At 33.7% G+C, this 15,597-nt stretch overlaps 1 protein-coding gene across 12 annotated transcripts in view; it reads right to left on the bottom strand.

The window, feature by feature from the left end:
- Positions 1–15,597, bottom strand: part of mtus1b (microtubule associated tumor suppressor 1b) — a 101,303-nt gene that overhangs the window by 20,368 nt on the left and 65,338 nt on the right. For 11 of the 12 annotated variants that reach the window (XM_073949991.1, XM_073950015.1, XM_073950010.1 and 8 more), the window contains one exon: positions 6,645–6,874. In XM_073949991.1, the coding sequence (XP_073806092.1) occupies positions 6,645–6,874 (230 nt within the window). Of the gene's footprint in view, positions 1–6,644; positions 6,875–14,680; positions 14,729–15,597 lie in introns of all 12 variants that reach the window. The other variant, XM_073950030.1, reaches the window with a different exon arrangement.

Below are 15,597 nucleotides of genomic sequence, written 5' to 3'. Positions count from 1 at the left end.
GGATTCCCAAACTTTTATATTCCGGGACCCACCTAGGCAAGTAATTCAATCTCAAGACCCACCATAATATTTTAACATGGAAAAATGGGTAAAAACAAATGTATCCATTCAAAGCAGTCAAAAATATATGGTGTGTGGCTTTTTGGATTTTGCTATTTGATATGCATAAAATGAGGCTCAAAGTGCTTTTTGTGGGATGTTGGCTGTAACTGTGATCATTTTTTGTTGAAAATAATAGTCTTCTTTTTTTTAGAAGAGAATATGATCAACCTTTGATCAAGCCCCTTGATTATGATCAAGCCCCGTCACATCGCAGTAAATTCCACTGCTAGTGTATATTATCATAAGAAACTAAATAGCTTTTTGATCGACTACTGCAAGCTGGAAAAACGTCAGATAAATATGCCAATGCAATTAATGCTATAGCTGAATAGATCTAATATTTACACATTTGCTTGAGGAAGGAATGATGGGGGTAGTTAAATTACTATTACTATTTTCCATAACATCTATGCCCTTCCATAACATTAGGTGACGTCAAAACTAACAGATAGCACTATAGCTATTTATTGATTAGCAATCTATCAATGTTGGGATGTGAAAAATATGGGACAACAAATAGCTTTAAATGATAGAATACATAGCAAACACTAGAAAATATTGACAATAAAATAAAAGGTTTAGCCTATTAAAATCAATGGCCTTTACAGAAATTAAATAAAGCTATAAAATCTATTTCACTTTTAATTGTATTTGCATATTGATTAAAGTTACCATAGTTATTTAGTGAAGAGCAGAAAATGAATCTCTCATTGTGTTTTGCTTGATAACAGAGGTGTTAATGTAAGAATGCACAGATCTATAATGAAGCATTCGAGTACTTTAGTAACTGTGTGTGCTCATTTAAGAAAAATTAGAAGTGTTTAAAATAAAACACGCAGGACGGAGCAAAAAAGAAAGAAAAAATAAATAAAAAAACAAGCACTTTTCCGACGGTCCCTTTCTGAGAGCTCCGCTCTGTGCGAGCTCTCCCGGCTAAACTAGATTGCGAGGGCTCAAACGGAGCAGTGCTCGTAATGTCGAGTGAAAAAAAAAAAGAAACATAACCAGCTTTTTTGTAGGAAACACACTTTAGATATTTTAAGGGTAAGAGGTTTTTTAGTTATTGCCGTCAATCGTACTGGTTTTGATTCACCGCAATGTAAATATAGCTGCGGTCAGCTACGTGATGTTGCGCGACCCACCTTTGTTCACTGTGCGACCTACTAGTGGGTCGTGACTCACAGTTTGAAAACCCCTGGTCTAAGGGCCCTGTTACACTATACAATGTACTGTTTAGGGTTTGTTTTAGCAGTCCTTAACAGCTTAAAATATAAAGTATAAAAAGTATAAAGTATAGAATGTTAAAGTATAGCCAATTATTCATAGTGATTACATAATAAATAGGTATACTCAATAGAGCTCTGTCTTCTTTCATTAAAATGTTCTTTAGTTAATTTACACAGTCTGCATAGATCAGATGTCCACACATTAACAGTACACTGTTAAACTCCACTATATTTACAGTCACTTCTTAACATTCAGGAAACACGTTGAAATCTGCGCTCTAGTAGTTTTATTGTCCTTTGCATAACCTTTGAGTTCACAGTACTCATTAGGATTAGTTTTTAAACCTAAATGGTTTGTTGCAATTGGTTTCCTGAAATAATTTGTGCTACCTACACTTTTTGGGTTTTACAGTGTAGAAATTAAACTGTAATTTAACCGTAATTAAACTGTAAACAAAACATTCTTTTAAAATTTTTTTAAAAATGTTTAGTGTATTAAGTGTATAAAGTGCTTTAAAAATAAACATGGCTTGACTTAAGTCTAGAATTTCTCTGAAATACATAATGTAATGATGTTTCATGTTTTATTTAAAATTTGTATTGTTTTATTTAATTTAACGTTTACTTAAAATAATGCACTAATCAATATAATTACAATAATAAAGCATAGACCCACACGTTGTGTATAGTGTGAGGAAATGGCAGGTTGTGCTAAACTGCACCTGTTATAGAACGGCTGTTTTTCCCTTTAGTTATGTTGATTTTTTCATCAATTTTTTGATGTAAAAGCACATATTTGAATCTCAACACTGTAAATGGATGTCCACTAATGTTATTCCAGTGCTCAGATATTTCAAGCTGTTTTTGTTCAGTAAACTAAGAGAAAAGAAACTACAGTGCTCAGCATAATACACCCCATTTTGAAAATAAGAATTTTTATCCATTTCTCAGTGAATATAGGCAATGTATTTTGGTGCATCTAAACAAAACAGATTTATTAAACAGATATATTTATTAAAATCATATTTTAGCCACCAAACATATTTAAAAATCGAAATATAATACAATTAAATTTAAGCAAAATATTGCAAAAATAAATTTATTTTTGTTTAGCTTTTTTTGCTTCTGTTGATTTTTCCTCTTCATTAAATTTGTATTTCATATTTTTCTATAACATATAAATGTGAGTTTATTCATTTTTGGACCGTTATCGTAAGTTATTTTGTTAGATAAGCTCCAGATTTGGCTTCAGTGCTGACTAATCTAATGTATATGCACAAATATAATATTGTACAGCTTCCTATTAAAAGTATGAATTTAAAATATAGATTTGTGAAGATATATATGCTGAGCACTGTATACTCTGAGTATATTCTGGCCTTGAAACTATAGCCTAAGTAAAAGGGTAGCTTATTCAGTGCAACTTAACCTTTCTTTAAAAAAAACACCTATACATAAACATGAGACTTCAGCAAGATGTTAAAAACATTAACAAGGCATTCAATCAATCCTGATCAGTGTGGCAATGATGTGTCAATGTTGGTCGATTCATCCATTCATTCATTCAGTTTTAGTGTTACTGGTTAGGCAAGATAAATACCTGAGACTAAGTAGTAGTAAAACAAAGAATGAGTAGTATTTTCAGTTTTAATGATATCTCTATAAAACATCTAAAGAGAGCAATTATTTTTAACTGCAGCACTATCCTGCTATTGTTTCAGGTAGCGCTGTTTTTACCTCACGGTTTCTTGATTTCTTCAGCCCAATGAGAAATACCCTTAAACGCTTTACAACACCTGGTGACTGACAGCTCCTTTGATCTGCAAATATTTGCAAACCGAAAGAAAGCAAACCGAGATTAGCAGCACTGTGACTGTGGCACGTTTGTATCCAGGATACAGCCAATCACAAAATAAAGAGATTAACAGACACTCCCAGATATTTGATCATGCCAGAGCCTATACTTAGAGTTTGATGGCTCTGACATTTAGTCAAAGAGACTCTAAAAGACTGACTGTTTCCTCTGCAACTTGTGTGGCTTGTAAAAAAGTCGCTACCAAAAATACACAGAAGCCACTTTCAGGGTTCCCACGGGCCAAGGAATTTCTGGAATATCATGGAGTTTAACAAGGTCTTTTCTAAACATTGAAAGTCAGAGGATTTTATTTGATATTTTTGTCCAAGACATGGAATATTAGGATTTTTTGTTCTCAAAAAAAAAAATATATATATTTTGCTCGTTCAAACTACTTATTTAATATGAGCTGAAACAACACAATTCTTGAGATTTCATTGGGACAACCTAATTTGTTTGTTCAATCCACATAAATTTGTTAAAAGTGTTAAGTTAACTTAATCAATTTGTGTTGGGACAACCTAATTGAATTGTGTGGAACCCTGTTTTATCGTTATCTTGCTATCATTAGGCTATTTTCACTGCTATTTTATTTCTTTTTTCATGTGTCGATTAATCAGTCAGTTTCATACACCAGGCTGTGCACCTGCTAAAATACTGTATACTGCATGTTTTTTGTTTGCTCTGTGCTCAAACAGTCCCCCCTGTACACTCCAAACAATATTTTTGCTGCTTGTTCTATCTACTTATTTAAAATGACTTGAAATAACATAATTCTTAAGCTTTCTTGGTGGGACAACTTAATTGTTTTATGTTAAGTCTACCTCAATTTGTAAAAAGATTAAGCTAACCTAATCGATTTGTGTTGGGACAATATAAAGGAATTATGCGGAATTTATTTTTCTGGAAACATTCAATTATTGAGGCCTAAAAATTGTATCAAAATTTGTGGCAATAATTGCGACATTTGTCTGTTTTTTATGTGAAAATATACATAAATTACACATCCTAGTTATTACTTTTTTATCAACAATTTTTTACCTCAAGAGTCTTCGGTCTCTATAATTTATTTAAATGGAACACTGATGAAAACAAAGAAAGTGTTTACCTCTTAATCATATAAAGCTTATATCATATTTGATGAATGATTAAAATAAACAGACTAAATCTCTTTAACAGTAGCATTAGAAATAATCTGATAAAAAATACAAATTTTAGAGATCGATACAACAAATGTACCCCATAATTCGACACAATGAAATAAGCTCTTACCTTAAAGTACATTGCAATTTATGTCACATAATCTAAAGCGGGTCACACATCTAAGGACAAGAGTAACACATAAGTTGTGTTTATAACAACTTGACACTTTAAAACACTTTATATACACAAATCTAATATTATTTGATATAAAACAATGAATGCAACAAACATTTGAATAAATTTATGAATAACGATTGCCCTGGCTGTCAAAAATCTGCAAGAAGTCTGTGGTAATTCAAATGACATTTTGATTTTGTGCCATTTGCTTGAGTTTGCATTCAATTCAGCGATTGCAGAATCACACATTTCTGGAGAGACTGCTCAACATAACCGCTACATATTTTTCTATACTTTACAGGTAATCCAGTCTTTTAGTGAGTGAAAGTTAGGATAAAGTAAGTGAATTTGACAATTGGTTTACAGTGAAATCCCTGCACATGCCACTCACACAAAAAAGGCTTAAGATATGGGTTAAGAAGTAAACTAAAACTAGTTTAGCATCCTAAAGCGGCCCAGTAATATGCAATAGCAAGTAATATGCAAATCCAAAACTTTGCTTTGTCTGTGAGTTGCAAACTGATCATGATGAAGTCAAGCTTGACTTTGACTAACTCAAATCATGCATGACGTGTAGAGGGAATGTGAGGAAACATCTCCCTGCAGCCCGAAAACACGCCTGGAAATGCAGGTTAATGGTACCACCAAATAAAAGGTTTCCTATTTCACTGTTTTGTAGACTAAACAGACAGGCACGCACTATGACGAGGTCTTGCAGAGTGCTTGATTATCCATAATAACATTTCAGATTATAATAATTGCATCTGACCCAATTACACTTTGGAAGGATGAAAGGATAATTTGTTGGACTAATAGGAAAGATGAAAAAGGATAATCAGAGTAATAGGAAAAGATGATTAAAGATCGTGATTGAAGATCATTAATAGTCAGAACATTATCATATGAGATAAGTCTAATTATGTTACACATACACAATCATGTAAAAGTTTGAGGGTCAGTAAAGTTATTATTATTACTGACTTTTGTTTAAAGACATTATTATTTTCATCGGGAATTTAAAGTAAAAGTAGTGAGATTTAAAATGTTACAAAAGATTTACAGTTCAAATAAATGCTGTTTTATTTAGCATCATATATTTCAGACAAAAATATTTAGACATTTTCATTAAAAATAAGAATAATTGGATATTAGAATATATTAGAATAGTATAAGATATTACAGTGCTCGGCAAAATTGAGTACACCTCATTTTGAAAAGGAATATTTTTATGCATTTCTCACTGAATATATAGGTAATATGTTTTGGTGCATTTGAACAAAAGTTTTATTGAACAGATATATTTATTAAAATCATATTTTAATCACAAAAGAGCAAAACAAAAAGAGAAACAAAAAAACATAAAATTTGTTGACATTTTGTAGTTTATAATTGTTTTTCCCAATTTTTCGCATGGATTTAAAAGTATTATTATTGTATTTCTGAAAATGTTTGGTGAATAAAATATTATTTTATTAATTATATCTGTTTAATAAATCTGTTTTGTTTAAATGCACCAAAATATATTACCTATATTTACTGAGAAATGGATAAAAATATTCAAAATGGGGTGAACTCAATTATGTTGAGCACTGTATGTATATATATATATATATATATATATATATATATATATATATATATATATATATATATATATATATATATAAATCAAACCATAATCAATTAGTAAAGTGCTCACTGTTCTAAACAGACAGACTTGAAAATATTATACTGTGGATAGATGATACAGTAGTGTATCTTAAAGCTCATTCCATACATACTGAGTATAATTAGAAAATGCAGATTGAACTGTCTCTGTATCAAAAAAAAAAAATCACTTCATTCATCACAATATAATAAACAAAGTAATTAATTAATAAAGTAAAATAATTCCGCTATCCGGAAATGTGTCTATAGTGATGAGTAAATCTATAGGTTATCATCACTAATAATGAAATCTATCGGCTTTAGCACACATTTGCACTCTGACCTATCTGTGAATCAGCAGATAAATAATGTATAAAAAAATCAAGAATATAAAAAAAATATCACTATCATATTTCTAAGCAAACCAAAACAATTATTAAAATAAACTCCACAGAGGAGTATCTAGAAAGAAAGAAATAATAAAGCTCTCCAACCTCACTGAAGATGTGCTGCACGACCAGAGCGAGAGCCTCCAGACGCCGATTGCCATTAGCGATGAGTTTACGAAGGTGCAGAATGCATTGATTCTTCTTCTCGTTTTGAAGACGGAGATCTTCTCTCTCCTCCTCTTCCTCCACCGGTCCTGCTTGACAGGCCGGGCTGTGCTGTGGCGTCCGTCCAGCCGTGGGCCCTGCAGCTTTGGACCCCTTGGAGCTCTTGTCCACTGTAAAAGAGCGCGTGTTCAGTGCGGTCATTACATTCAGCATGATTTCAGAGTCCAGAATCACATCTACTCACTACAACAACCAGTGATGATGAAAGCATCTGCTAAACACAATCACACCCACAAACCACAAGAAGATACTTCAATGAAATCGTAAGAAAGAAAATATCATGACTAATAGGAAAGATCTGCAACAAAAGCTTTAAGCAACAAAGTCTGTCCCACAAACAACATACGCCCTCTTGGGCTGATGTGGGAAAAAAAGTCGTGGTGCATGCTGGGATTGAGTCTTAATGATAATGCACTGAGGTCCAGAGAGCACATTAAGAGTGCATTAGAAAGAAGCAAAGAGAGATTGTGTGTGTGTGTGTGTGTCTGCGTGTGTGTGTGTGTGTGTGTGTGTGGAGTGCATTTTCTGTCCCATCCTCAACGGCTAACTAAAGTCAAAGGTTTCCCATCCCATGATTTGTGAAAAACACTGACTTACAAATCTTTCACAAAGAAAACAGAGATCAATATATCCAGTGGCAGTGCTAGCTTGAATGGCACCCTGGGCGAACCACCCCATATACGCCCCCGTTCTGCCTCAAGCTTATAAATAGTTGGTTTATAAAAGTGTAGTTCTAATATGGTTCTACAAGGTTACATCTAGTTAATATAGAAAAAGGACCATTACACATGAATATTCTAAAAACTGTTTGTTATTTTACCCTAACTTTGGGTAAAATATGGACAAAACCAGAATTGGAATTATTAAACATAATAATAATAATAATAATAATAATAATAATTATTATTATTATTATTATTATTATAATAATAATAATAATAATTATTATTATTATTATTAATAACAGAATAAATATTATAAATAAATTATAAATAAATAACAGAAATCAATCCTAAATTAATTTAGACAATTCAATAAAATACAAAAAGATATACATGTTTTATAGAATTATCTGTTCATAGACTTGACTCAAGGCTGAGAATGAATGTTATGAAGTCTTACCTCCTGCCTCATTATCCATCCTTTCTGCTTCTATAACCATACTTAGTCAAAATAAGGTCATCATCATATTATATCAACTTCAGTTTTGTCAACTAGCAAAGCTCACAGCGAGCCGACACCTTGTGCCATAAGTAACAAAAAAGGCTGTTACTCTGGTTTCAGAGCGATTGGATGGTGCGTATTTCATCGTTGTGCATGTAAACAACTGGGATTTACACCAGAAGGCGCGCGGGAATGGTTCTCTTTTCGCATGTATCAGTTTGCTTTTACCAGCTTTGTTTCAATTGCACATGGAGAATAACAAACTTGTGCGTGCAAAAGTCGGCAGATGTGAATGGCTACTAACGTCTTTATTCAGGCATTACCACTCTTGGGATTAATACACTTGCAAAAAGTATCTCAAAGCTTACTGGGTGAAATATGATTTTTACCGGGGCACAATTTTGTTTTGCACCAACTCCCCGTGCCGCCCACCCCCCCACGCCCTGGGCGACCGCCCATTGTGCCACTAAATCCGCCACTGATTATATCACTTATACACTAACTATTTTCACCTACTAAATCACTAATATTTTACAGTTGTGCTACTGAGCAATAATGCAATCCTAACTTGCATTGAATATGTACAGAAATTTGAAATGTATGGATTTGTGTGTGTGTGTGTGTTTGCCAGGTATTCATCACATTGTGGGGACCAAATGTACCCTCAAGTGTAGCAATATCAGTCATTTTTAACCTTCTGGGGACGTTTTGTTTGTCCCTATGGGCAAAATGAGTCATAAATCATAAAGAAGGTATTCTGAAAATTTTAAACTGCAGCTTGTTTTTGGTGAGGGTTGGGTTTAGGGTTAGGGTTGTTAGACAGAATTTACAATCTGTACATTATAAAAGTCATAAAGTCTATGGGAAATCCACATACAAGATGTGCGCATACAAACCCAACACGTGTGTGCGTGCATGTGTGTTTGATTTTGTTTGTCAGTCCTCTGGTTGGAGGTAAAAAAGGACATTATGGAATAGATATATACACACGTAAAATAGATTTATACACACGCACATTATTTCACATACTTTCCAACTCTTCAAATGATAGCCAATTACACAAATCTCAAATATGCAAACAATAATGAAAGAACACATTTAAAAACTACATATTTACAGTATATAGGTTTTATACACATTTAGAAATAAAGGTACAAAATTTGTCACTGTGCTGGTATCTTTTTAAAAAATTACACTTTAGTACTGTACAGGTGGATATTAAAGCAGAGAGACTCTATTGTACCTTTATGGTATCATGAGGTACACATTTGTACTTTTTAGCTATTAATATGTACCTGCAAGGACCTGTTAGGAACATATTTTAAAAAGGTCCTGCCCTTGTGTATGAGTGTATGAGATTATTTGGACAAATAGTGGTCAAAGTTAATTTACAATAATGATTTTTATACATAGAAATTATATTGAAAATAATAAAATGTGGCAAATGAAGGGGAAAAAATGGTTGAAATAATGTTCTATATCATCTTTCAAAATAACAGATATATCTATGTAAATCAATCAATTTACAAATCCGGTTATTCTTACTAAATTATTTTTTAAAAGTACATTTTCGAATACTTTAGATCATTAAAAATATCCCGCTGACAAATGGGTAAAACCTTAGTGGTTTAAAGGTTATATATATGTGAATAAAAATGTAACATCACACTATTTCTGAATAAGGTTATACACACTGAAAAAAACATATTCAAAGATGATTCCTTGGATTTACTTTTTTTTAACGTTAAATGGTTGTGAACAATTTATTTGGGCTGAATTTAAACAAACAAATGAAGTTAAGCATTACTAAATCTAATTGTTTGCAACAATTTTGCAGTAATGTTTTTTTTTTTTCATTTGACACATATACATGCATACATAATTTCGGTTGTCTGTTAAATTCTTGTTTAATCTATATCTACTAAGCAACCTTAGAATATTAACCACACAAAATTCTGCCAATGCACCCACAAGAGAAGCACAAGCAGGAAAAGGTGAAGAGGAGAATTGAATATTAGCTGTCACTGAAGCACTTTAACACTCATTCCCTTGTGGACTGCTTTGACAGCCGGTCTTAAAGATACAGTTCACCCAAAAACAGCGCCATACTTTTTTCTCCACACAAAGCTGAGGCATGGATTATTTATTGCTGGAGTTTGAATATACTAGAGCTTGCTATCCTCCATTTTCATTTATTTTCATTGTATGAAACAGAAGTATAAACAATTTGCTGAGTTTTATAAAACAAAGTCAAACAGGTTTGTAATGACATAAGGGTGAGTATATGTTTGCAGAATTTGTATTTTTAAGTCAACTGTTCCTTAAGCCACCTTCCATGAATAAAGGTTTCTCTAACGCCCCCTGCTGGTAGCTATAGTTATGTTTTTGTCAGATATAGCTTTTAAAGCACAGGTAAGTGTTGTTGCAGCAGGGCTGGAACTAAACTATGCAGGGTTGCGGCCCTAAAGGAATTGAGTTCAACACCTCTGTTTTAAAGGTATATAATAGTAATAGTATAATAGTTCACCCAGAAATGAAATTGTTTTTTATGGATGTTGGGGCCAACCAGTTTTCAACATTGTACAAAACATCTTCAGAAATAAGAGAATCATAAAGATTTGCAACCACTTGTAAGGATAATTCCATTGTCACTTTTGGGTAAAAAGTCTCTAAGATTTTAAGTGTGAATCTCTTAAAGTTTCTTGTGTGCTTTTTGAAAATAAATCCACATACAATAATAATATTAATAATAATAATATTTCAAAGATTAAAATAATACAAAACATATTGATTAAAGGCATTAAACATTATCGATATACTTTAATCCCTTGTACAAATTACAAATACATTACTCATTTTGCATCTTCTCTGCCATGTTCAACAAATACATACAAGTAGAACATGTAGTATGAAAAATGTGGATTTAATAATAAAAGGTCTAGCCTGTCTTTATGTTGCTTATTAAAGGGCGAGATTAAAAAATGAAAATGTATCATCAGTATACTTCAGTGAGATAATTTTTGTTTTCTCTTGAAATGCTGGAAGCCAGTGGCCATCTACTATGGAAATCAATACTTGACTTAGACTCGGTATCCAACATTCTTTAAAATATCTTCCTTTGTGTTCAACAGAAGGAGGAAACTCAAGCAGGTTATAAGTTAGAGTAAATGATGACATTTGGGTGAACTGCATCTAATCACATAAACCAAAACATACATTTCTCTAATATTTCCTTTCTAAAATCAAAAGCATTCATCTTCTTTCTAAATCTGGAAGTCCAAACCCAAATGCACCAGTGATGTATAAGAGATGACTGGTGACGAATGTACTGTTACATTATTAAAACGCAGGCTTGAAATAGCGAGATGCTGCAGTCTTTTTTCCTGGCTCATTCTGACGATCTGAGCTTTTAGGCTGAAACGCAGTGTCCTTAAATAACAGAAGCTCAGTGGCGCTGTGTTGAGCAGTGCTGCCCTTGCCTGTGGTCACATGGTCGCATTTGCACAATCTGTCAGCCTACAGGAGTGTGTCACCATCCGCTCTGATCACATCACTGCTGACCCGAGATACTCCACTACTGCGGCACATCGGACTGAACGTTCGACAGAGTTCTTTGTCAGTTTCTTGTCTCTTTGTAATTATATTACAAACAGCTGTAATTATTATTACTGTACTTTTCTACTGTAAAATTATTTGTAATTGAAGCTTCATTTCAAATATTTGATTAGTTTCATATTATATTGAACAATTTATAAAAAAAAGTTTACAACTGTAAAATATACAGACAAGATTGCCCACTAACATTCATTCATTAGGTTTCCTGCGGCTTAGTATGAATTTTAGAGGTCGCCACAGCTGAATGAACCACCAACTAATCCGGCATATGTTTTACGCAACGGATGCCCTTCCAGCCACAACAAAGTACAGGGAAAGCCCACTAACATATATTCAAAAAAATTATAATAATATAAAAATGGTGTGATATTACTATGGTAGCATGTCCAAGAAGACACTGTAAAGCTACGACACTTAAAATTAAAAGCATTTGTTGTATCTACACTAGACTGAGGGTGTGCTTGTTTCCTAAAACTGCATTAAATTGGGCAAAATATCATTTTTTATTCATTTTCCTTTGGTTTAGTTCCTTTATTCATCAGGAATTGGCAACTTATCCAGCAAATGTTTTACACAGCGGATGCCCTTCCAGGCATAACCCAGTAGGGAAACATCCATACACACTCATTCACACACATAATTCCACACGGAAATGCCAACTGACCCAGTCGGGACTCGAACCGTAGTGTATGATTGTGAATGAGTGTGTATGGATGTTTCCCAGTGATGCGTTGCAGCTGGAAGGGCATCTGCTGGAAAAAAACATATGCTGGATAAGTTGGCGGTTCATTCCGCTGTGGCGACTAAAAGCACTAAGCTGAAAATACAATGAACGAATAATAATACTGAATATAAATATTATATTAATAAAAATTACAAAACATTGCAAGATTACAAAACAACTCAAAAAGGCCACCACTACACCATGTGAAATGGAGGCCGGTGAACATTTACAACCAGTGTGTGTGTGTGTGTGTGAACAGGAGCAATGTGTAATTAGTGTGCAGTCTAGGCCTCATAATAAGTGTTTATGATGGTCTACTTTGACAGGAGACATGCTGTGATTGCTGTCCTTAAAACACTCCACTGGAGACAGACCATAACCAACAACCCCACACAGACACACACACGCACACATACACACACACACACACACAAAACCACAGGCGTCCAAACATCAGCTCCTCCGTGAAGCGTGTCACATCCAGGCCGGAAATGTGTTCATGCTCATGCAAACACACAGAGAGTGGAGCTCCTTTGATGCTGTTGTTTCTCTAAGCAATTCTCTTTTCATTACACTGCAAAGACTAAACATCACACACACACACTTCCACCAGAAACCGCAAGCCTCCCACAGAAAAATAAGGCTTCCCCTCTTCCACATAATTACTGGAAGGCAGATGAGGAAATTATGGGCCCGTTCTGAATAACCAGTTCAGCATTTTGCTTAATGGAGAGAATTATCTCACGCTGACTGAAGCAGTGGCACACATTCAAGAGAATAACATTCACACACATTCAAACACATTTACATTCAAACACATTACAGCACAACCTCTCAGAAAATATGTCAGTCCCATATAAGAAGAGAAAGGCTCTAATATTGATGATAAACACTTTATGGTTCAAATGTGGGCAGAAATATACAGGAGGCTATTTATTCAGGAGGGCTAATAATTCTGACTTCAACTAAATAGTTATTTTAAAAATATAGTTAAGATGTGAAATAAAAACGTTGTGTTTTAATATTTTCCCAGCATTATGGTTTGCATGAGTAGTGCACTCTGAAAGGAAAATTAGTAAGTGTATTAATATATTTGATTTATTCATCTGGTGGCAAAGAAACACTTCAGCCTCAGTCTTCTTCAGCCTCTACTCCAGTCTTCAGTGTCTTCTTTATTATGCCCACTTGGTGAACAAAATCCATGTCTTCTTATGTTGAAACAGTTAGCATAATTAGGTGCAGCACAATAATTTGTGGAAATTGTCATCCGTAAAATAATTGAAGTATAGAAAGTTTAAAAAAACAACATTTATTTGAAATAGGTGTATTATTTGTTTATGTATTTGTTTTTTAATTGTTAAACATTTATTATTATTATTATTATTATTAGGGGCGTCACGGTGGCTCAGTGGTTAGCATGTTCGCCTCACAGAATGAATGTCTCAGGTGTGAGCCCGGCTGGGTCAGTCAATGTTTCTGTGTGGAGTTTGCATGTTCTCCCCATGTTTGCATCTTCCGGATTCTCTGGTTTCCCCCACAAGACATGCGATAGGTGAATTGAATAAGCTAAATTGGCCATAGTGTATGTGTGTGCATGTGAGAGTGTATTGGTGTTTCCCAATGCTGGGTTGTGGCTTGAAGAGCATCCGTTGCATAATACATATGCTGGATAAGTTGGCGGTTCATTCCGCTCTGTCGACTCCCCTGATAAATAAAGGGTCTAAGCCAAAGGAAAATGAATGAATGAATGACTATTATTAAAAGTATTAATTATTATTATCATTATTAACAAAGTAAAACGATCCTGTATGGATAAATGTAATGCATCCTTGTTGTTTAAACATAAATATATGTGAACAGTTTTTTTTTTGCCAATATAAAATAATTCAAACATTTTTTATATTATTTAGGCTAAAATATCCCTCTTAATAATGATGACATTGTTACACCACACACTCTTGCACCATGGTGTCATAATACCAGGCAGAAATGCCATGGTATTATTTGGAACATGTCAAACAACAACAACAACAACAACAACAACAACAACAAGATATTACAATGTTAAATTGTTTGTTTGTGGCTGATTCAGTAAATACTAACTCACAATGAGCTGTTGAATTACAGTATAAGAAAATAATGCACAGCTGACACAAAGCAAATGTATTCATTTCAACAATAAATAATTAAGTCAATTATTCTGCTTATTATGGTTACCAATAGCCCTATGGTAAGCCATGTTAAATAATATTTGTGCTTATAAAAACACTGAGGACTGAAATCACGGCAGCAACTCTTTACCGTGTTCTATGATCAACTTAAATTCAGCAGCTGTAAAAACAAAAACAAACAAACTAAAAACCCTGTCTAAACTGACTACATCAGATCTGGTGTGACAGTTTGGTGAGATTACCCATCCAAAGCGGCCAGTCTGCGGCACAGAGAGAGCGACATCCGGGGCCTGTGGTAGAATGACATACCACTGTTAAAAATGTTTTGTTTACTCTATAATATGAATAATTCTTTAAATATGAAGACTGGAACGAGGGTAAGAAAGAGGTATGGCTCATCGGAAAGTCAAAGGAAATATATATATAAGGAGGGTAAGTGTGAATTCCCACATACAAACACACATCCATTTAGATTTTTCTGACATGCTGACTTTTTCTGAAATGCCCTAATTTCTCATCAAAATCTTCTGAAAAGATAACCATGTATTACAGGTAGCTACAAGAGCGATTCTAATGTGTTTTTTGTGATTTTGTGCATGTTCATTTTAATAGGTCAACAAAGAACCAACCTCGAGATATCTACGAACACTTAATAAATAAATAAATAAATAAATAAACAAATATCTGGTCGGTGCCTCACAAATCACCTGTAGAAAACACACTCTTTCATCTCTCTGACATTTTAACTGACACTTGCACCAGTTTTGCACATTTGCACCAGACACTTTCTTACAATCACTTTATTTCTCAAAAAATATAATAAATAAATAAATAAATAAATAAAAAATAAACATTGTGGATTAATGAAGTGTGCTTTACACAGATGAGTGGGTATGACAAACCACCTGTAGAAACACTCTTCTCTCTACAAAATAATAAACAACCCCTCTCCTTAACATTCAGTTCTCCTAACACTAACAGTTCCTTTTTATAGTGTTTGTTGTTGTCATTTCTAGAACTGCTCGATCGTGCAGATTCGCACTCTATAACATCAGAAAGATCCAACCCTTCTTATCTGAACATGCAGCTCAACTCCTTGTTCAAGCTCTTGTTCTCTCCAAACTGGACTACTGCAACTCTCTGCTAGCGGGGCTCCCAG

The sequence above is a fragment of the Danio rerio genome, chromosome 1, assembly GCF_049306965.1.
Source record: "Danio rerio strain Tuebingen ecotype United States chromosome 1, GRCz12tu, whole genome shotgun sequence".
Taxonomy (NCBI): Eukaryota; Metazoa; Chordata; class Actinopteri; order Cypriniformes; family Danionidae; genus Danio; species Danio rerio.
Note: the sequence above shows the minus strand (reverse complement) of the source record. Positions and strands in the feature narration are given on the sequence as shown.